A 23,405-nucleotide genomic window follows, 5' to 3' on the forward strand; every position below is an offset into this window, starting at 1 on the left:
CCGTGCGACGCTGCACCACGTAACTGTTGTGTAAGTGCACTTCCCCGATCCGCCACTAGATGGTAGCATTCTGTTAGCAATTAGCTTATAACCCCGAGTCCACAATATATTCCCAAGTTCCATATCACAGGGACCTGGAACTGTTTCTTCCTGCTCCAGCGCCGACAGCCACCACCAGTACCGCCGCCACCAGACCAGGAACCGCCTCGGTCTCTCAGCGTGAACTATGAGCGGAACCGCGAGCGAGAGCACCGGCCGCGGGTTCGTCCACGGAGCAGTGCTAGTCCAGCAGTGAAGCAGCGAGTCGGGAGGAGAAGAAGAAGAAGAAGGCCTGTTTGTTTGTGTGTCAAGGCGCTTCCTTCATGGCGGAGACCAAGATCATTTACCACATCGACGAGGAGGAGACTCCTTATCTGGTCAAGCTGTCCGTCTCGCCGGAGAAAGTCACCTTAGCGGATTTTAAAAATGTCCTCAACAACCGACCCGTCCACAGCTACAAATTCTTCTTCAAATCCATGGACCAGGATTTCGGGTGAGCCTCTGGTTTTATTGTTATTATTAGCATGTTATTAGCATGTTTAGCGAGGCTCGTGAGGACCATGTGTAGGTGTTGCTGGTGACATGTCTGCAGCACCTGCTGCTGATCCACACAAACACTCCACATATTAAAGCTCACACCCGGGTTTCATCTGTTCTTTGAACCCAAACAAAACACTAGTATATTTAACATCTATCCAAGGACAGAATTATTACACATTTAAATCATAGTAATTATATATACATGCATTCACCAACTCTATGTTACTATATAATCATTGTTTATCTGTCATATTTTGTATCAATTACAAAATAAGCTTTCAATATATACATAAAAAAGGCAAGTCTTTCTATCTACAATGATATTACAAAGGTTCTCATTACATACTGTAAATGAGTGAGGGGCCCTCAAGCCAATGGGAAAAAGAAACAAAACCTAAAAAAAAAGTAATTGTATAATAAAACCTAAAAATGATAAAAAAAACAAAAAAACATTAAATGTTAACAAAAAGGACCACTAAATGTATTGGTGTTATTAGTTAAATACAAAATAAAGTAGTTAGCAATAAGATGCATTTTGACAAAATCCTACTTTAACCTCTTAAGGCAGACCTGGGCAAAGTGCGGCCCAGGGGCCACATGCGGCCCTCGTAATGCCAAAGTTTGATCATTTATAAATGGTTCTAATGAATTAAAAAGTGTATTTTGTATTTAATATTAATTAACATTTTCACATAACACTTATTTACTTTTTCCCTACTCCCTACTGTGTGTACTTTTTGAGTATATATTTATCCCTCAAAATATTTTTTTAAAGTTAGTTGAAGAAATGTTTTGAAAAAAAAACCCTCATATATACAAGAATAAAATTTCATCTTATTTAGCTTAATAAATGTCACGGCCTAGGGATTATCTCGTCTTTCTTTTTGCTTGGCGGCCCCTAACAACATTCACAGAATTTAATGTGGCCCTTGAATAATTATAATTGCCCACCCCTGTCTTAAGGTAAGGTAAGGTAAGGTAGAACTTTATAAATTGTTTTTTTCCAATAGCCACAGCAAATACAGCAATTTTTCATAAGAAATAAATCAAAATAAAATAAGAACAAAGAGAAATAAAGAGAAAGAACAAGAAGATACAATCTAAGTCTAAAGATAAAGATAAAGAACATAATCTTGAACGTCTTGAGGGCCGCATAATTACAGTCAGAGTTCTGCACGTGGCCCCCTGGCTACACTTTGCCCAGGGGTGCTTTCTAACGTTATTTATTTTAACTGGATTTTTTTTTCTGCTCTGAAGCCTCTCATGACCTTAATTTCTGATCTCATAAATGCAAACAAGATGGAAGAGTTCAGTCGGCCAGAGACTCAGATTAGAGCTCTTGTTTCCCTCCAGTCTGGCGTTGGAACAAATTAGTCGGTTTGAGTTTTGCCATTATCTAGCCACTTAGAAGTCAAAATAGTCTATTTTCATATGATGAATTTTCATTGAATACATTTAATTTACAATGTAACCATGAAACACTAATATAAATGCATAACTGAGACGTATTAATATAATAATTGTATCGATATTCATGTATTGTTGAAAAAAACATTCTCATTCTCATTCTAGCATCATTTTTGAGATTTTGAAGCAGTTGTTGAGCCTTTTCAATCTATTATGTTTATTAATTATAACAATTGATGGTGCTTCCTTCTGTTTATCTATTGCTTATTTTGTGTTATCTCATTTAATTATTTTGTTCTGTCCTGCCACATCAAAATCTTATGTTGTGTTTACAACACCGGCAATACAAGTTTCTGATTCTGATGAATTCTAAACACTTGTTTACACATTTCATTTCCCTGCGACGCTGCATGCAGCTCTGAAACAGAGCAGTGCTGCTCCGGCAGGAATAGGTCACTTGTTGATACGTCACTCCAAAGGTCTGGCTACAGTAACATCTGGACGGCCAAATACTGTTATCATTGTCTCTATTTCCTGGAGTTCCTCACAGCAGAAAAACAACCATCTGCATGTTTTATTAGGGCAAAGTTAAACAGTGAAGACTTGTCATCTCCCCGTTCTTTCATAACATACAGTCTGTTGTGCCAAATTAGACATTTGAAGGGCAACTGATGTGTCGTGTGTAATTGTGTTTTGAATTTATCTATATTGTTCTCATCAGTATGTGTCTGTTTGTATAAAATTCTCTTTTAATTCAATATTTACGTGGTTAAGCCCCGCCCACTGAAAACGCTTTGTTTTTCTGAAGATAGTAGTTGAAGTTGTAACTTATAAAGAGAACTTTATAAGTTACAACTTCAAAACATGGTGGAACATCATGATGAGGAATGAGAGATTTGTAGATCGTCTTGAAGAGGAAAACTTCAACAGTTGAAACATGTTGGTAACTCAGGTTCACATTAGTTGCCCTTAAGGCGTTTCAGTGATCATACTAAAACCAATTAAAAAAAATACAATCGTTCAAAGGATTGAAACATTTAAGATGGCTCTTTTTATCTCTTTTTCATTTTGTATTGATGCTGTTTTAAGCATATGAATTACCTTTTGACCTAATAACAAACGTGTGTATTCATTCATTTATACAATCATTCAATCATTTTCTACTGCTTATTTCCTTTTGATTATGTATTTAAGCTTTTGCATACGTTTTTTTACCTCAAACCTTCATCTCAAGATTCTCTTTGGGGATCGAACTGATTTTTTGAATATATATTTTTTTATGTCTGGCTACTCTTGATGTATTATTCCCAGAGTTTCTGTGTAAATGTCATCGTAGGTTGCTTCATATTTTCATGGCTGCTTGACACAAAGGAAATGCAAGACAGTATGGATCCATTTCCAACCTCGAGTAGGAAACGGTCTCTTCCTGGTGGCTGCTGGTTTTGATGCTGCGCCTTTGTCCACATGCTTCCTGCCTCTTCTGCGGCTCCTCGTTGTGGCCCAGGTGATGGACCAGCACATTATGAAAGCGTACAAAGTGTGTCTGCTCCCTCCATGTGCAGTCGTCACACAGCTGAGCCGGCGGCGTTGGACGAATGCTCGACGAACATTCAAGGCTTTGAGTTAAAAGTGAGAATTCTGGCTCAGCTGGTCGAGCACCGTATGGTCCGGTCAGTCTATGGAAGCGAACCCAAAGGCTCAGAGAGTGCTTTGTGGAGGCTGAGCTGGCTGTGTACTGCATGTGCGCAGACAGGATGGCTGCTGGAGAATTAGCAAGGGAAGAATAAGTCTGTTGAGCAGAGAGGGAAAACATCAAATCCCTTGCAGTTATAGACGGTGTTTGAAATGTAAATGAGCAGTCAGTGCAGGGTCTTCTGTAGTAGACCCCCTGCCGCGTTGGGGAAAACCAGACATTTTAGTGAGCGGGTTGCTAAATTTTCAAAAAGATTGTGCTGCTCACGTTGACTGCACTACCTAGAAGATGCCCCCGAAACTGTGCAAAATATCCCCTTAAAGATGAAAAAAAATATTCAAGCAAAAGAGGATGGATATGCTCTACCTATTCATCCATCAATATTCATAAGACAGGAAGCTGATTATTTTTAAGAGCCTTCGATGTTTTCATTTTTCATCGCCAACGGTGGTGAGCAAGTCCAGGTCCTCACTGCGATGCAAGTCACAGAGGCCCCCAGCAGCAGAGGAAGCAGCCAAGTCCTCTGTGTCTGAAAGAAACTCTGTTGTTTGTGCCTCCGAATAGAGAAGAGGCTGGCAGGGGTTACATTTCATTGCAGGGGAAGTGATGCTTAAGCTCCTGCAGTGAGAAAAGTTTTCAGGAAATCTTTCTCTGCATCACCTTTTTAAAGATCTTGGCTTCATTCCTCATCACATGCTTTTATTGAAAAAATATATTATCAAAGATATTATTTAATTTGATATTTTATATTCTTTTTTACAGAATAGATCAGGGTTCCCCAACCTCTTTTACACCAGTCTTGTCATTGCCATTATTATAACAGACCAGCCTTCAGGTGTGACGGATAAATAAAAGGAAAATGGCTGGCTAAAAACATGGCAAAAAACATGAAAAATATTGATACACTTTTTCATTGTACTATTTATTTATTTTATATTTATAATAGTTCTTTAATGTTTATATTTTAACCAAATAATAATTACCATGCAATTATTCACAGCGTTTGTTTAATATTGTTTTGCAATAAAACTTCCAGCATCAACATGGCAACAGTCATTACACACCCTGCAGCAAGCTCAAGGAACAAAGACATCCTACGAGATCCAAGTGATGACTGAGGATGAGAGGATGCATTTGACTTGAATATTTGGAAATATTATTAAAAGACTTAGGACTTTGTCAAGAGCCATGCTGCCTGTAAATTTTGCAATGCAAGAATAGAGTACTTGGATAATACTAAAAATATATCCTTGTTCCTACAGTATCGCATTATTTCATTTACATATATTTGTTTCCTGCCGGTCTGTCTCTCAGATTAAAATATCATATCAATCCCTGGGCATCTGTAGTGTACAAACAAATAGTTCTAATCCTCTGCTGTGCAGTTTCTCGGACGGTAAATAGTCGTAAATCTTTCACCATTATCCTTTATAATCCACTAATACCTGTTTTTAAGTGGTCTCAAGTCAGAAGTTCGATCAGCACGTGTTTATCTTAAATTTGGACTTGAAATGTGCCTGAAAGACGGAGATTACTTCATTGCTCAGAAAATGTCAAGAGGATTATAAAATAGCAGTGTTGTCCAAGATTAGTTTCAGAAAGATGTATTTTCCTCTGATAATTAGGATTAAATTCTACATTAATACCTCTACTTGTAGTCTACACCAGATGATTGACTTCCTTACTTTTTAATTATAAAAAAACATGTTTTATGTGCAAAAAATGTAGGATATTTTGATCTTTTCCTATTAAAAAGATAAACTGCAGTCAATGTGATATTTAGTTTTCCACACCCATGTCCTCCGCAGTCGCTTTAAAGCAGGTCTTGCGGCTTCAGGGAGAGGCAGAGGATGCAAACACTTCCTACCTAAGAGCCGCCTCACTTCCTTTCTTCCTCCATCTGGAGGTTGAACCTCAGCAGACCATGCCAACGTCACTTGAAGCCACACAGCTGCTCTATCTCTGTCCACCATTCCCGGCGCCGCTGCTCCCACAGCTACCGGAGTGGCTTCACCGACTCCACTGATTATTTCTGTAGCGTGGAAGTTCTGGCAGAACACAGAGCCGGAATACTACAAAGCAGCTGTCGGAGAGACACCAGCGCATGCAATTTTCTTAGGGTTTACTGCTGCTCTCATGTCACGCCTCTTCCTTTTCATGTTTGCCGTTCTGAGCCAGAATGTTGGATCTCTGCACAAATGACTGCTTTAATCATATTTCACTGAAGATGTTCATCTGCCTCTATTTTTCCTCCATAATATTGTTTTTTTCTGAAACACTCAAACTCGTACTTAAGTTCCCTTTTTTATTTTTTTGGCATATAACTGATGCTTTCACTGAAGATGCAATATTTGTTGTTTTTCTTGTAAGCCAAATTTAGCATGTTTATCTCCACCCTTGTTATAGATGACAATTCATCTGTTTCACTGTGTCTCACAAAAGCCACACTCATTTTTCCTATTTAAAAACGAGTTTACCTTTCCATTACATTGGCCTTCCTTCCATATCTTTTTTCCTCTCCTTTTTTTTTGTTCTCATTTGTACTTTATATGATTATATTTATTATGTAATTTAAAATGCTATTATTAGGGATGTGTATTGGCAAGAATCCCGTATCACAATGGAGGGGTAGTACTTGAGACTCTAATTTGGTACATTATACCTCAATATGACTGCAATCAACTAGCTAAGTTAGCAATAAAAACAACTGTCCTTTTATTTTACATTACAGAAAAACAGCAGTCCCTATAATTTATCAAACAAACTTGCCTGCTAGAAACCTTGGCTCCTGCAAGTGTTTGGGATGGAAATGATCGTTGTTTTAGGCCTCATTTGAACTAGAAAACTATGTAAAAGGTCAAATATTGTGTTGATTTAAGTATCTCTTAAATTGTTCTCTGACCCTAAGTGTTCATCAGTATGTGTCTGTTTGTACAAAACGTTATTTAAATGAAACTATCTCTTGCATATCTCTCTTCGCTTTAAAGTATCTTGGGAGGACATGGGAGCGGAAAACTAAGTATCACTGAAAAATAATTTTGTTGCACCAAATTAGTAGGAAAACTTACTTAATGGCTCTTCACGTACAGGTTTCTGATCCCTGATCTAAGATAATGTGAAAAGATTATTTTGAAGACAAAAGCTTGTTCCCTGCCATATCCTGAACTCGTGTTCACCCTTGTTGTGCGAGGTCATCAGCCCATCCGAGTTAAGTGACGCGAGTCAAGCAGGTGTGGCGACTGAGAGCCGCTGAACTGCAACACAGCAGGTCAAAGGGTAACTGGGAGGTTTTTCTGTAGAGAATTTACAAGCTGAGAAGTTCACAGCGAGGGGGGCCCTTTCGTTTCTGGACGACTCTATTAATACTGCTGAACGTCAACACTGTTCTGACGTGTCACTTTTCCACACGTGCACGCTATGTTTCTGTGGCCTAATGAGACCCATCTGCTCTGCAGGGTTGTCAAAGAAGAGATCTCCGACGACAACGCCAAGCTGCCCTGCTTCAACGGGAGAGTGGTGTCCTGGGTAAGTGAGATGGATAATGCACTGGTGTCGACGCCGAGCACTCGTGCGTCATGTAAATGAGCGGCGTTCACGCCTCCACAGGGCTTTTTAAACACTCGGCTGCTTGATCTCCCCGCCCTCCTCCATTGTATATGCGAGACTAGCATTAGATTAGAAACATGGCTGTGGTTACTTTTACCTAATTATACAAACCTCATCCATCATCCGCTACAACCTGCACGACTCGAGCCCCTCTATTGACTGGCGTGGCTTTATAGTGGTTTGTAATTTGGGGGAATCAACTGCTGCCAGCTCCAGTGTCCCCATGGGAACAATAAAATATGTCAGAGTAGCTTTGTTGACAACTTAATCATTCCCAACAAGGGTTAGTGCCCCATGCCATTGATTAAGACCACGATTTATTCACTGCTGCTCCTTTAATCTGCTCAGTGGATTTTTTGTTTATCAGTCATTCCATTGTTTTATACACGTCGCCCCACGATCGATCAACAGTGAGCTACACCATTAGTCCATATTGGATGTGAAGATCAAACAAACTCTCAGTGTTTGTGCAATTTGGCTTCCATCGTCTGCGCTAAATCCTCACAGATTGAACTCGAGGATGTTTTGAGGAAAGCTGTCGTCCTCAGTGTGATGGTTGTAGAACACATCTTCAATATGTTCTGTAGATCTTATTCAGCCAAGTATGCTCCGACAATGTGAAGCATTTTTGTTGAAACAACAAACCAAAACAAACGTATTTATTCTTGACTGTTTTGCTCATCCCTATTACTAACATAATTTGTAATAACTTTAACACATGTATTAAATATCTATATATTTAAAGTATATACTTAATTGAATATTGTTTTGATTGTTTAAGCGCTTTGTGACGCTGGTCTGGAAAAGCGCTATATAAATAAATAAAAATGACTTACTTACTTACTAATAAATAAAGATGTGTGCGCAAAATATTTATCAAGTCAACATATCATCATCTGTATATAAATACTTTTTTTCTTTTGAATAATGGGAGCATTTTTAATTCTTTGCCTTTTAAAACAAAATACATTTGTGACAGACATGTGTGACATGAATAACAAATGCTTGTTTTATATACAGAGTAGTCCAAACACAATCACAGTGTGTCCATAATTGAAAAAGTCAAATAAAAAAATCCAGACAAAATAATCAATATATCATCTACCACCTTTGTCTATCCCAAAGGGTCACCATATGAGATATGTTGCTGCAAGACTTCTTGAAAGCTAATAAATATTTTGCTACAAAAGTGCTCAGAGTGCAGATGTACCAATATTCTGATTGAAAAATGTTTAATTCAATCCATTTTTAGCGCTTGAAACGTCAGAAAGCAGTCGGCGTTAGTGTTTCCAAACTCACCACAGTGGGTAGTCATGGAGAAAAGTTTTTGCAGATGACTCTTGCATACCACAAGTTATAATCAATCTTCTATTGTTTTTGGATCTAAATTTGGGTGACAACATGAGCAAATTATTCATTTCCTTGTCCCGTTGTCCAAATTTAGTCAAATTGGATTGGAAATCTTATTTTGCAATGATGAAATAAAGAGTATCTGTGTTCTTCTCTCATAGTTGGTGCTGGCTGAGAGTGCTCACTCTGATGGAGGGTCCCAATGCACGGAGAGCCATCCAGAGCTTCCTCCTCCTCTTGAGAGAACAGGGGGCATCGGGGACTCCCGCCCCCCCTCCTTTCAGTAAGTAGGCGTACAGCCACGATCCTGGGCGGTCTTGTCGTTTCACACTACATGAAAACCTGGAAAGAATGTGACGAAGACGGGAGATGAAGGAGGTGTTGGCCACAGTGTGGACTCGTACTCCGGTGTTGGTATTTTCATGCTCACTCAAGCATCGGTTCATGTGTTGCTTCTGCTCATGTGTGCATAAATGCTCGAAGTGATTGCTGCACCGTGAACATCTTCAGGCAGCCTCGATCACCGCCATCGATGTGTCTGAAAATAGATGTCCAGGATCTTTAATGATCATCACCTGACTCACAGTAGCACATAAGAACATCCCAGTGCTGGCCAAGTCTAAATATAGCTTCAGGGGCCGGGGGCAGTGGGGGTGAGAGTTGTTACCATCACAGCACAGAAGCAATATGGCTGATGCTCTATATTGAGAGCACACCTTCTGTCAAGTGAATCTCTTTATCCATGTTGTGACATCTTGGCTCTCTTTTGCCCTCTACAGGCGGCGTCTCCATCAGCTTGTCTTGATGGTTTTTATTGTTCTCAGTCGGCCTTTCGCTCAGACTAGCGTCCTCTTGCGGAGGGAAAATTCCATGTGACCGCCGCACGTCATTTCCTTCCTCCTTTCTCTGATTCCTGCATTAGTCAGACAGGCAGCGCCCGCTCTGTTGTGGTGAATCTCCTCCTCCGTTTCAAACCCAGTCGTCCAGCCTCTTGATGATTACTTTAACTTTATTTTCTCTTTGTGTGCCATCTATCCATTTCATGGGTGCACGGCTCTGTTTGATGCTGAAGGTGCATCGCTCCCTAGAATGGATGATGTGCTCCAGCCTGGTAATCCGGATTAGCAGACATAAAAGCCCCCCATCTCCATTTCCCCAAAGAGGGAGGGGGGTGGCGATTGGAAGCAACGGGGTGAGTGGGGGAGTTAAAAGGAGGTGGCATTTGTTCACAGCTGCAACCTGGATGTAGATAATCTAACTCAGGATCAAGTGAATGCAGCCTGGCTGGAGCTCCGACTGAACTGTTGGATCAGACTGGCTCGTGTTTGCGCAAATAATCTAATGTTGACACAACCAAAGCAGTATTAGGTATGAGTGACAACTGATCATGTTTTTAATTATAGTACGATTACAGTCAGAATTACAACATTCTTATGATATAACGTATATTTACATATATCTTGAATCCCAGTTTTTTTCATTATCTTCCAGTAATATTTAATCACTAAGAATAAATAAAAATTTTCAGAAAAGACAAGATATTTTAAAGACATGCACATGATCTTCCAATTTAAGCATAAATCCCTAATATTGTTCTTATTGTATTGGGATCTAGGTGTTTTTAACTGAGCAGATGAACTCATTTTTCACCAACCCTTGATGGACAGGAATTATACATTTATTATTAAATTATTAATTTAGTAATATGTCCGAAATTTGCTCGTAGAAATTTTTAATGAAAGATTTATAGAAAAACCTTTGGTGTTTGATTAGCTAGGCTAGCATGCTGTTAGTGGTTAGGGTTGATCTTAAATTCTAATTCAAACTCCACTTTTCTTCAAACGAGCATAAAATATCTCGTCGGCGCTTCAATACAAGATGGACATTACATACGATCAGTATGTAATCTTTTTGGAGGAAGTTCCCTGGGACTCAGTCACTACATTAAAATGTATATAGATTTTTTCCTAAAACTCTAAAAAGGAGGAGGTTACTCTGAAAATAATCCCAAACCTTAGTCGACATGAGGACGAGTAGAAAATAAGTGTAAGTAACAAAATTGGCAAATAATCATATCAAATTGTGAAATATTTTATTTGAATAATGAAATAAAATTCAACATTTCTTGTTTAAATACACTTTATTTATTATAAAAATTTCATTTTAAAAACATTTAAACATTTTTCAAGATCTTTTTTTGTAAAATGACCTAAATAGTGTCGGGCTGAACAACTGAGGCCGCCTTGTGTGCTTTCTTCATGAGCATACATGCACAGACTTGCACAGAGGCAGCACACCAGTTGCCATGCGAGTCGACTGTCGTAATGCATGTAGCTAATTGAGCAGCTCACTCTTTGCTCCAGATTTCTGTGCTGCCGATTATATTGACAATGCTCATGAGTTATTCATGGCAATGGTTTAAATTTATGTATGACTGCACTTGTCTAATGCAGTTATTTAAACAGGTGTGGTGTTCACATCAGCCTGGGCTTGTTTTGAGTCTTGACGCCTGAGGCCACGGCGTCTCAAGACCTGCAATGGAATAGCATCTGCCCGCAAGCCCTTCTGTAACCCCCCCCAGACCTGTAGTACCAAGACCTCCTCATTGTTCCACACACCTGATATTCCACTAGTGGCTTTCTTAATGCCATGGTCTCCTCTGCGTCTTTCTCGCTGCACCATCTGCACTTTCAAAAGGTCTCATTAACCGACCTATTGTCGCAAAACAACATCCACTCCATGTATTCTCTACTTTAATGACACGGAAGGATGCTCCACAATAACAACCCTGCTCTGTCACGTGTCATCTATTAAAGTGAGTTTCTGTATGTTTGCAGCGCTAACGCAGTGAGCAGTCGTGACGGCCTGGATACCGAGACCGGGACGGAGTCTTTGTTGAGCCACAGAAGGGAGCGAGAGAGGGAGCGAGCGAGGAGGAGAGCGAGAGAAACGGAACGTAAGTGTAAAAAGCAGCTTGGGACCAGATGGATCCCTTCAAAAATGTGATTATCTTGTCATTTCATGCTTCTTAAGCTTGCTCGCTAACTCAGCACCAGTCACTTGAATAAAGTGTAAAGAAAGAGGATATTTGTGACAGAGCCCAGAGGGGGTCATGTGGTTTCAGCGGTGTTGGAATGAGAAACACAAGGAACAGTGGGAGCGCATTTCCCCCCAAAAAATCAATCTCCTGAAAAATTGATCTTTCTATTCCCATTCCTGCGCTTGAAACCAAATATTTTAATAGCCGAGAAAAAGTTGTCTCTTATTTTTCTATCACGCACGATAAAATATCCTGAAGCAGAACTGAAAAACTAAGGATGTATTTACATATTTTGAGGAAAGAAAAATCTTTCAGATTATCGAGCAATCACTTGGACAACAAATAGAAAAAAAATAAGCAGGAAAAATAACGATTTCTAATGCGTCACATAATATTGAATATAAAACGAATCAGTTACAAAGCATGAAGTTATAATTGGGAAACTTCTGCTCCTCGGTGGTTAGAAGCTAATGGGAAGCTGTAAACGTTGAGCTGCCTGCTCATTAGCAACACATTAATTAGCATGTCATTAGTTTTCCTGGACGGCATCTTCACTTGAAAGATGTTGGAATAGCTGGAGCCGAGTTGTATTCTTTATTAGTAATTCAAGCCATTTATTTTAGCAATCGCAATAGCTCAATTAATTTTTTAGAAATATATATTATAACAGATATATTGGGCCTCGTGTACCAAGAGTGTGTGCGCACAAAAAATCGTCTTCATTTAAATCGGTGGATATTAAATTATTTGCAAACTTATAAAGATGTTTCTCATTCACCACTGATGATCATAGATTATTATGGCAACATTCCTAACAAGAGTACATTTTATACCGCATGTTTTTATGAGGTATTTTATGTGGAAAATTAGAAGTGTGAAGGAATTATAACCTTGTTTTTATAATATCACGAACAAAATGATCACGTTCACATCGTGTTTTATCTTATTTTATGTTTTTTATTCTCTTCTGACACCACACAAAAAATGCTATGTTGTGTTTACTACTCTGGCAATAAAAAGTTTCTGATTCTTCACTACTCAGTGCTATAAATAACTGATTTGAAGTTTTGTTGTTGGGGAAACTTGATCTTAAGATGTTTCAAACAAGCACCAGAATGTCTCTGTAAGTATTTTTGTTGATAACCTTGTATGTAAAATACAACACACAGTGTGTGATCCATATTTCAGTTATGTTTTCCGGTTTAAAGAAACTATCTTGTTTTTTTTATCGCTCGTACGAGAATCTTAGGAACTGGTTCATTTAAATATGATTGACATCTCTAAATGGAGGCGTGGAAAGGGATGAACACGTCTGCACTAAATTCCATGTTGATTTGGATATACAAAGGCTAAGAGCATTTTCTGGGATCGAGTGTACGCCCATTTCTAGTAGGAAATCCACATACAGTACACAAGGCCTCAGGTTGTTTCTTGCTCTGCAGCAAACATTGATATGATGAACAGGTTTTATTGAAACCTCCAGGAGTTCACATGTAGTCACAACCAGCATCTGCTTCAGGCCAACATCACATTGAGGTACTATTTCAATCAGCTTCTCAGGTTGCAGCAAAGAAGAGGGTGAAGAACAGCAGCAGTGTAGAACGTCATCAGAACTGAATGTTTCTAAACTAAATCTCTCCAGCAAAGACCTTGACTAGACTGTCTTACACACACATTTTCAGTAACATAATAAAAGTTTGTACTCTACTTGTGACCGCTATTTGAGCGTGAAGACGCCTCATCACCGGGTCGCCTGCAGCATGGACTGCAGGAATTCCCCCGTCATCGTTTACACATGACCGGCCTGAAAATATTTCTTGTGTTCGGCAGCAGTTGGAAGAGATGAATTATAGGCTGTCCTGGCCCATCATCCTCAGTGGATCGTAACGCGTCACGACTCTAATATTGGTCCTCCACAGAGTTGATGGCTAAGTGTGGATTTCAAAGGTTGAGGTCGGAGCCATCAGTTAAGCCGAAGCTTGACTTGCATGTTGGAAGACATTAACAGGAATGCAAATCAAAATATGATCATTTTTTGTTGTTGTTGTTTTTTTTCTGTGATCCCGTGATCCCTGCTTAAGGCTTTTTTTTTGGAGGTAATGACATATTTTAACCTGAGGCTGTAGAGAGCCGGAAACTGAATGCCACTTGTGCCGAACAGGGTATTCCGATTAGTCAGGGACAGATTAGCGGTGATGACAGGGAGTAGTGATACTCTCCTGCGATCCAGAGCTCACTCAGTCGTGGTCGACCCCAGGGGAAAGGGATTTAACGTGTTTCTTTGCAAATATATATTGTCTAATGAAAGGATAGGACTTATCTACTTCTACTGTAACGTGAAATTTGATTAGTTTTTTATTCCAAGCATTTTAATCATACACTTTAGCATTGAAGTGCATAATGGGTTCAAATAAAAGTATTTTAAAATGGATTTAGAGCACAGTAACTCGCTGTATCCCATTTACCCTCATTGTCTCTTATCGTGGATCATCTGTGAAGCTGCCCTGAGGGAAGAGATCACCTGGTTCAGGTTGAGATTTAGGAAGGATATAGACTCTTCTCTCTTGTTGAACTTGAACTCTCTGGTTTTCTGGAAGAGGAAAGTTGAAGCGTGCGGGTCAAGAGTTGAAGCAGAATATCGTTTTTTGAAAAAGATTCTGAGAGGCAGAGCTAACAGTTGGAGCCACAACATTACTGGAATGCTTCACACACTCTCTGCATTCACGAACTGTGCCATACACTCTTCTACTTCTGAAGCATTTTCAACCAATCCTCTGCCACCCGAGGCAGCCTGGCCTCACTGGCTCTGTTCGTATGATGAAGGGTTCCAATGGTTTCAACTTCCAATGGTTATAAAGGTTTCCTGATAAAACCAAGCCTCCTACCTAATGGACTTCTTCTCCTCTTTCCCTGCAGTTCCTCGCATCAACGGCCACTCTAAATCTGAGCGCACCGCCAGAGACTCGGCAATGGGCTACGACAGCACGTCGGTGATGAGCAGCGAGCTGGAGTCCAGCTCCTTCGTCGACAGCGAGGAAGACGAAGATGCAAGCAGGTGAAAGTTTTCACCTAATTTCTACCAAATAAATCAAAAGCTGAACTCGAATAATTCATCTTACTTGTGCTCTTTTAAGGCCACAATGTCAAAATGTTTTAGTAATAATTCAATGACTTCTTTATAGCTTGAAATTAATGCACACATTTGTTAAATTATTTTAATAATTATTACAATTTGTCTTCAGATCACTACTTATATAAAAAAGATTTGTGTGGATTATCTCATTCAGAGGTTCAAAATAAATGCTCTTATACCATCTACTGATTTAAAACTAAATTGATATTTGAATATTGATATTGAAATTATTTAGAAATGAGAATCCACAACTTTTTATTTGACTCGTGGAAATGTGTGAGTCATTTGCAAATTCTATTTTTACATTTTTAAATGTTTAGTGTAATCATACAGATTATAATGGACCATCAATTCTACGCAAGGGACACCATTCGGCTGACATTTGACATGACTGATTTATGTGATTGATTTATGTGATTGATGCGTGCCCATGAAGTCAAACTAAGATGCTATAATGATATATTGCCTTTTCTTTCATATTTCAAGTCAATTAAATGAAACTAGTTATAAAACGAGCATTATTTTTATTTAAAAAATAAATAAATAGAATATCTTATCCATCAGAATAAATAAAACAATAAGATAATAAAATGATAATACATTTGGAAAATAGTGTTGTTCAGTATTTTCCAGTATTTTTTCAGATATTTACCACTTAAGTAATTTGTAAAAATATCTATACATTCATTTAATATATTAATTATTATTCTGCTGATGTCATGACACGATCAAACCTGGATATCCTTATTTAAAGCTTGTGATCTTTTGTTTTATTGCTGATTTTCCCCAGCCTTTTTAAAATGCATTTCTTACATCTTTACTACAGTACATGATTGAATTGCCAACCCCAGATATACAATGTAGATCTATTTCATTTGATGTATCCATAACAAGCTAAAGGAAAATTAATACACACAAGTCATTTTTCTGATGAATTATTTGTTGAGATTCATTCATTCATCCCCTCACTGATCTTCTTCCTCCTCGTCTACAGACTCAGCAGCACCACGGAACAAAGTTCATCCTCACAGTTAATGCGCCGACACAAGCGGCGCCGGCGGAGACATAAAGTGGCTAAAATAGACCGGGTGAGTACCTTCCTGACACATCACCTGCACGATTACGTTTGACAGAGTGTGGCCGCCTTCACCTAACGTCTGGTTTCCCTCTTTCTCTTTCTCTTTCTCTTTCTCCAGTCTTCGTCCTTCAGCAGCATCACTGACTCCACCATGAGCCTCAACATCATCACTGTCACACTAAACATGGGTGAAGTGCTTTATTAGTAACTCATAGGACGTCCACGAAATTCACTGTTGACCTGAATTGTGCTTACGTTTGGTTCTCAACAGAAAAGTACAATTTTTTGGGAATCAGTATCGTCGGCCAAAGTAACGACCGGGGAGACGGCGGCATCTACATCGGCTCCATTATGAAGGGCGGCGCTGTCGCAGCTGATGGCAGAATAGAACCAGGAGACATGCTGCTCCAGGTATGGCAGCCAATAGATATGAACATGCAAATGTACGACAAACTATACTAACAAATGTGCTGCGGTATGTTACATTTACAATATTTAACATGATTGGGAGTCGGACTTTACAATAGTGCACATTTTAAAATGAAAAACAATAGAAAAAGCTTAACTTTATAACTTATAATGTTATATTACAACAGTATATTATAATGTTATTTTATAACAGTTTTTTATATAAATATTGCATCACCTGTTCTGAGTAAGTGTGAAGCTAGTCTATGAACTCACTTACCTTCCAGCTAAAATAAACACTGAGCTGTGACATAGGCTGCAACACTGCCCTCTATCGGAGGTTCTTATGTGGTCGCCCTGCACCACAAAGACAAAACGATGCGTATAATAGATGGATGAATGGATAGATAGATCAAATGTATTAATGTCAGTTCAATAACAAGAGGTTTTCAATAATAACACTTCATGTCAATTTACCCAATTAAACTCCCAACAGTCTAAATAGATAGAGGATGAAATGAATTTGTTTCATTAGATTTTTCTTAAAGATAAAAACTATGGTGTTGTTGTTTTTTTTGGAAAGGTGAACGATGTCAACTTTGAGAACATGAGCAATGATGATGCAGTGAGAATCCTGAGAGAGATTGTTTCCAAAACAGGGTAAGACCAACTTTGTTCTGTTGCTTATGTAGAAGGGTAGCATTTTGTAAAAAAAAATGTTTTTTAACCAGATCATGTGACCCACAGTTCTGACTGAAAGCATTTACTTGAGATATTTGTGCATGGATCGGTGAATAAAGAAGTGCTTTTTTTCTGGTTCTGGAGAACATTTTTTTCACATTTAAATTTGAACACATCAGAGTGTAATATATAGAGTTTGTGTTTAGAAATTGGAGATTTAAAATGTCATTGTTTTTCCACATTAAGTTGGATGTGTATCACTTGTTTTCTTTTCCTCTACAGTCCTATTAGTCTAACCGTTGCCAAATGTTGGGACCCGTCACCACGGAGCTACTTCACTATCCCTCGAGGTCAGAACAGCACAAAATGTTTTTTTTTTTAAATTTCTGACAGGTTTGGATGATATTATTTATTTTGCCAGCAGCTGAGCCAGTGAGACCCATCGACCCGGCGGCCTGGATCTCGCACACCACCGCACTGACATCACCTTACCCACACTATGGGACCGAGTTTGACGACGTGCCACTGTCCACCAGCAAAACAGACATGGCCACCATTGTCAAGGTGATGCAGCTACCGGATTCCGGCCTGGAGATCCGAGACCGGATGTGGCTGAAGATAACCATCGCCAACGCCGTCATAGGTGAGAAAAATCGTTTTTTTTATTGGAATTGTCAGGGTGAGTATGAAAAATGTATGTCAAACCTCCTCTGCTTTTTTGTCAGGTGCTGACGTGGTGGACTGGCTGTACTCCCGAGTTGAGGGGTTCAAGGACCGTCGGGATGCGAGGAAGTACGCCAGCAGTCTCCTCAAGCATGGCTACCTGAGACACACGGTCAACAAGATAACCTTCTCTGAACAGTGCTACTACACGTTCGGCGACCTCTGCCAAAGTAAAAGATTGAAAATCAGGAGAAATATTTGCGGTGTTGTAAACATTGTCCTCCAAAGATTCCTCGTCTCTCTTCCTGCAGACATGGCGTCGCTCAATCTGAACGAAGGGTCCAGTGGAGGCGGTTCTGAGCAGGACACGTTGGCACAGTTTCCTCCCGCCAACAACCCCTGGCCTGTAGGCGGGCAACCGTTCCCCTTCCCTCCCTTCCCCTCGGCGCCCCCCAGCTTTCCACCCGGCTACTCCGACCCGTGCCACAGTTTCCACAGTGGGAGTGCGGGAAGCCAGCACAGCGAGGGTGAGCTCCAACGCGACTCTGTCACTTGCATCAATTCATAAATTGGCTCCACATGCGACATGACATTTCCCTTGATGTGGGGATATTCCTGAGCTTTGATGTGGGTAAGCGAAGAAGTTCCTAACGGTGTGTGTACTAAAACACGTCCTATGCTGTCAAGGTCAATCATGAGCATCTTGAGTCAGCAGCGGACAGCTCTGCAGTACTGGGTCTGTACACAGAAACGCTCAATCCACCATCACAAACTCCAGCTCGTCTTACACGACACTCATGTCTCTCATCAGTGTTTGAAAGTCTCGTGTTCACAATCAACACAATCTTGTCGCCGGTGCATGACAAATATTGCATCTTATTTTGTGGCTCATTTGAATTTAAGTCATTCTTGGTTGTTCTTCCATTCCATTGATTTATCTCCGCCATCTGTTGTCTTTCACGCCGAAATCTCTCGCTTGAATCAGAACAAAAAATGACAAACTCCCATTTTGTCACTTACAAAAGCAGTTTGAAAGTTGTATGTGCATGTGTGCGTTTATTATCAGCACCTCGGGTTTGAACTTAAAGGGGCCATAGAATCAATAAACCTGCGGAATAGTTGGAACAGATGCCAGGAAGCAACGGAAACCTTCTTCTCATGCACTGCACACACACACACAAACATAACGTGACAAACAGAACACACAAATAACACACACCTAACCAGACATAAAAAACAAACCTAAAAATCAGAACACACAAGACACATGCATAAAAAAACACACACATTAAACACACATTGACAAATTAAACACACCCATTCATAGACTTACACACACACACACACACACAGTACACTTGTATACATACACACTGACATAGCACACACATAATACGCTTGTGTACACACACACTCGCATAACACACACACACACACACAGTACACTTATAGACACAAATGCTCACATAACACACACACATGCTCACATAATGCACACACACAGTACACTTATAGACACACAGTACACTTATATACACACACATGCTCACATAATGCACACACACAGTACACTTATAGATACACACATGCTCACATAACACACACACACAGTACACTTATATACACACACATGCTCACATAATGCACACACACAGTACACTTATAGATACACACATGCTCACATAATGCACACACACTACATTTATATACACACACATAAGAGACACACTACACTTATATATATAGCACAAATACACACGCGTAGCAGCGACACAGTACACTTGTATACACACACAGTCACATAACACACACAGTACAGGGACACATTATCTGTCTCTCCATCACCCTTTGAAATCCCTGAAATGTAAATAAGAAAACTATATCATGACCAAACGTTAATTAGCTAATGAGCCGAGAAAAATTTCAGCTCCTGATTCGTCGTCACACAATCCTAACCAACACAAACTCTCCGTGAAGAAAGACGTTTCCCGTTCTATGTCCCCTTTAACTCCCTGAGCGAGGAGACGCAGCAGGACGGGCTCGTGTGTGTAACTCTGTTGTTCCCTCTGTTTCTGCTGGGCAACGGTAGACTGAAGGAGGAGGTAGTCCCAGGACACTGGGGGAACTGGTAAGCCTTTCTAACCCCCATTTCCACCTCCTCTCTCGGCTTCTTTTTCCATTTGTTCCTTTCCATCCGTCTCCACGGAATCGGTCAGTATGTTGTCGCACCATGTTTTTCACCCCCCCACCTTCTCCTCCCCTGAAGCTTGACCATTATTCTCGCCTGTAGGGGGCACTCACGACGCATGTTACCCAGTACTGTTGGGCTCATCGTGCAGTAATGTAGGACAACCTTTGACCAAATACATATTTTAATGGTGGAAAAAAGAGGGGGGACGTTGTGTGAGGTGGGTGTGAGGCAACAAACACAGTGGGGAGACATTAAGAGAAGTAAATTTGCAACAATTGTCTGGAGAGAAATGTTCTTCAGATGAATCTGCAGGTGTGAATACACACAGTCGAAGCTAAAAAACCTCTGTTCTTCACCGTCAGGAAGCCGCAGCAGTGGATCCAACCCGAGTGCAGGAAAAGGCAGACGCTCCTCCCCCCAGGAGAAGATCCACCGGTCCACATGCAGCGAGTCTGAACCCGGCGTCCGCGGCGGCGGGAAGAGAGGCGACAGGTCCGCCAGTCAGCTGAGCCATCACAGCCACGCCAGGTCCGGCCACAGCCACAGGAGCCATGTCATGTCCCCGAACAGCCACCCGTCCTCCTTCTCCAAACCCGGACCGGGGTCCTGCGCCCACAGCGAGAGGAGCCACGCTTCCTCCTACGGCCCGCCGGGGTTGCCTCCTCCTTACTGTTTGGCACGTCTAGCGCCCAAGACCATGGTCAGCAGCAGCAGCAGCACGCCACCCGGAGCCCCTCCCGGGCGAGAACTCGCCGCCGTCCCCCCCGAGCTCACCGCCAGTCGTCAGTCCTTCCAGCACGCCATGGGCAATCCCTGCGAGTTCTTTGTGGACATCATGTGACGGGACAGTGCCTTCAAAACTCACAGAGCACAATTGTCCTAATCCGTTGCCCGATGGCGTCCACGCGCGAGAGGACGCGGACAGACTCGTGGATCACTGACGTTGTTTTGTACCGATGTGACGTGTACAGTTTGTGGATGTGGTATTCGTTTAGTGATCCTTCAAACATTTTTTCCAGGGGGAAGTCCTTAAAGCTGACTGGGCCTGGACCTCAATCCCCAGACCCCCCATGACGACGCACTTCATTAGATTCCCGGCTAAGAACACTGTTCTGTTACTACTGATGGAAGCCAAACTGACGCCGAGGGAGGTCCTGTAGCCGCGAGTCCAGGCGGCACGTTTGCATGACTGTCTCCGCCGCTTTAAAGAAATGTATTAATACATTATGTTAAGTATTAACTTCTCTTTCAAAAGGGTTTGTGTTGCCAATGTTTGCAAAGGTATCTCATACACTGGATGATTTTTTTTGTGATTTAATTTATGATGTCTTAATTTAGGTTGACTGACAATCAAACCTTAGCGAGTCAGCATCCGCCACCAGGTTACATGCACACTACTACTAGTTCTCATCTTCATCGGAAGAAAAACATGTAACAACATCCAGTGACAGTTGGACTAGAGAATCTTTTCAAGTTGAATGAATGTTTTTGCCTTTGATCTTTGCTGCTCTCCAAGTGCTTACGACAATTACACTCTCTGGAACCAACTCAAGTGTACAATGGACAAACGTGATTTGGCTTCGGTTGTGTCGATGTACAATTTTTGTTGTAAGCAAAAAAGTTGTGGTATTGTGACCCAAAACACACTGTTGACGTGAAAGAAAAGATCTAAGAAAAGGAAGGGGTTAAGTTATTGCACGCCAAAGTATCACTTAGAGTGGTGGAGAAAAAGTATTTATTGCCAAATGCATGTTTTTTTCTTTGGCAATTCAAGAACTTTAATATTTGTGTAACTCTCTTCGTAAGGTATAGCTTACCTTGATCTCTAAACTTTGTGCTTAAAAAGATGCCAATTAAAACTTAATATTTGTAGAGCGGCTTTCTAGACCAGGGTCACAAAGCGCTTAAGAAAAACGACTAAATCACTTGATTCAGCAGCACTTTCTTGATCCCCTCCTGATCCTACCATTTCTAGAAAACACTGTTTTCAATCAAAGCTTTTTTCCTTTGATTTTATTTTCTTTATGAAAGAAGAATAAATTGTACATATAAATTTATTATATATAAATAAAAATATATGTTCAATTAATTGTCTGTTTCTAGTTCTTTCAGGAAGATCAGACGCGTTGTTTCAGAATACGGATAAGGAAGGGAAAATGTGCATTTATAAATGCAATTCTCACAAAAGGCCACTAGATGGGGACAGTCATGGTAACGTAGAACGTTTTTGGATAAAGCCTAACCATCTATCCACGGGGGTCACAGCTTCTCAGACTCTCTTTCCTACACTACAATAAAAACACTGGGTGCCACAAAACACGTTTAAACTGAAATATCATTCCATGAAATGTTTACTTTGGGTGAGTAGAAAATGACCAAAATGTGAATATCGGGTGAACTATTGATATTGACCATAACAATGTTTGTATTGTAATTTTACTGCATTGTGACCTTGTTTTTAACTCTGTTCCTGAGTAAAGCACTTTGTGATTCTGAAAGATCATATTAATCCATTTTAACTTGGTCTTATTAGCATTAATTCAAGAACGTTATTTTTATTATTCATTTAGTACTGTTTTGTTGTGGTTCATTACTTTGAGGGGAAAAGACAAATATGTGTATTTTGTATTTCAAAAAGCAAATGACCTAAAACTCTTTAACCAAATGGACTATATAATCATCTTATTTTACCTCAGTGTTTTCCCTCCTACATTTCATGCCATCATGCCATATACAATCATCCCAGGAGTGCCAAACAATGTGTTTGGAAATAAATTGAGGGGAATAAAAGTTACAAAATATATTGAAATACTTTAAAACGGATATAAATGCAACCCTTTAGATAGTTAGATAGAACTTTATTGATCGCTCAGGATAAATAAATATTAAATAGATGGCTATTGTGGAATAAATAAGCGCATAAACGTGTACATCAATAATGAATTAAGTACATTTTATTATCCGTCTTTATGTCAAAGTGTATTTTCTAATGGTGTATTAATGGACTGTCTATTCCAGCAGGGCTCTTTCCATCATTGAGCACTGTTGTTTGTAACAAAAGTAGTGTAATGTGAAAGTAGATAAAAGGTATATTTTAAACTTTTGCTGCCTTTTTGTAAGTTGTTTTTGAACTACAGTAGCAAACTATTCTCAAGAAAGTTTGCCTATGTTTATATATATTGATTTATAGTCCCTCAAACATGTTATTTATGCATCACAGCTAAAGAATGATTTTTTTTTATATCCCCAAGATTCTACATGCAAATGTTGTGATATTTTATAGGATAGTAGTTTACATCTTCTAGAAGACATACGAGGTTGTCATTGATTGTAACTTGGGTTATTTATTGATGTATTGCACCTCGAAGCTTTTATTCTCATTGAGCAAAGTTACCTTCTTCAGGAATATTTTTAAAAGGCAAAAAGAAAAAGGGGGGAAACTCATTTTTTCATGCAACACTGTAAAAACGCTATGAAACATTTAAATTAAATACCCACATTACTCTTAACTCTTTTAATTGTTGCTTGTAGTTGTCATCAGATTCTTATTTGTAATATGTGACCTTCGCGGACTTA

At 39.9% G+C, this 23,405-nt stretch overlaps 1 protein-coding gene across 2 annotated transcripts; it reads left to right on the plus strand.

Moving 5' to 3' along the window:
- The first annotated feature begins 102 nt into the window (after positions 1 to 102).
- On the plus strand, positions 103 to 21,918 carry LOC148059844 (putative segment polarity protein dishevelled homolog DVL1P1). Of its 2 annotated transcripts, none has more exons than XM_087781047.1 (14): positions 103 to 532; positions 7,135 to 7,204; positions 8,797 to 8,918; positions 11,473 to 11,591; positions 14,592 to 14,730; positions 15,803 to 15,896; positions 16,005 to 16,074; positions 16,158 to 16,297; positions 16,878 to 16,954; positions 17,258 to 17,325; positions 17,397 to 17,618; positions 17,701 to 17,868; positions 17,950 to 18,165; positions 20,192 to 21,918. In XM_087781047.1, exons 1-14 carry the CDS (start codon positions 363 to 365, stop codon positions 20,668 to 20,670), a joined length of 2,154 nt encoding a protein of 717 aa, XP_087637173.1. In that variant the 5' UTR covers positions 103 to 362; the 3' UTR covers positions 20,671 to 21,918. The 2 variants fall into 2 exon arrangements, with proteins under 2 accessions (XP_087637173.1, XP_087637174.1); XM_087781048.1 differs by having other exon boundaries at positions 104 to 532; positions 17,400 to 17,618.
- Positions 21,919 to 23,405: the final 1,487 nt, after the last annotated feature.

This window comes from Callionymus lyra, chromosome 19, assembly GCF_982586985.1.
Source record: "Callionymus lyra chromosome 19, fCalLyr1.hap1.1, whole genome shotgun sequence".
Taxonomy (NCBI): Eukaryota; Metazoa; Chordata; class Actinopteri; order Syngnathiformes; family Callionymidae; genus Callionymus; species Callionymus lyra.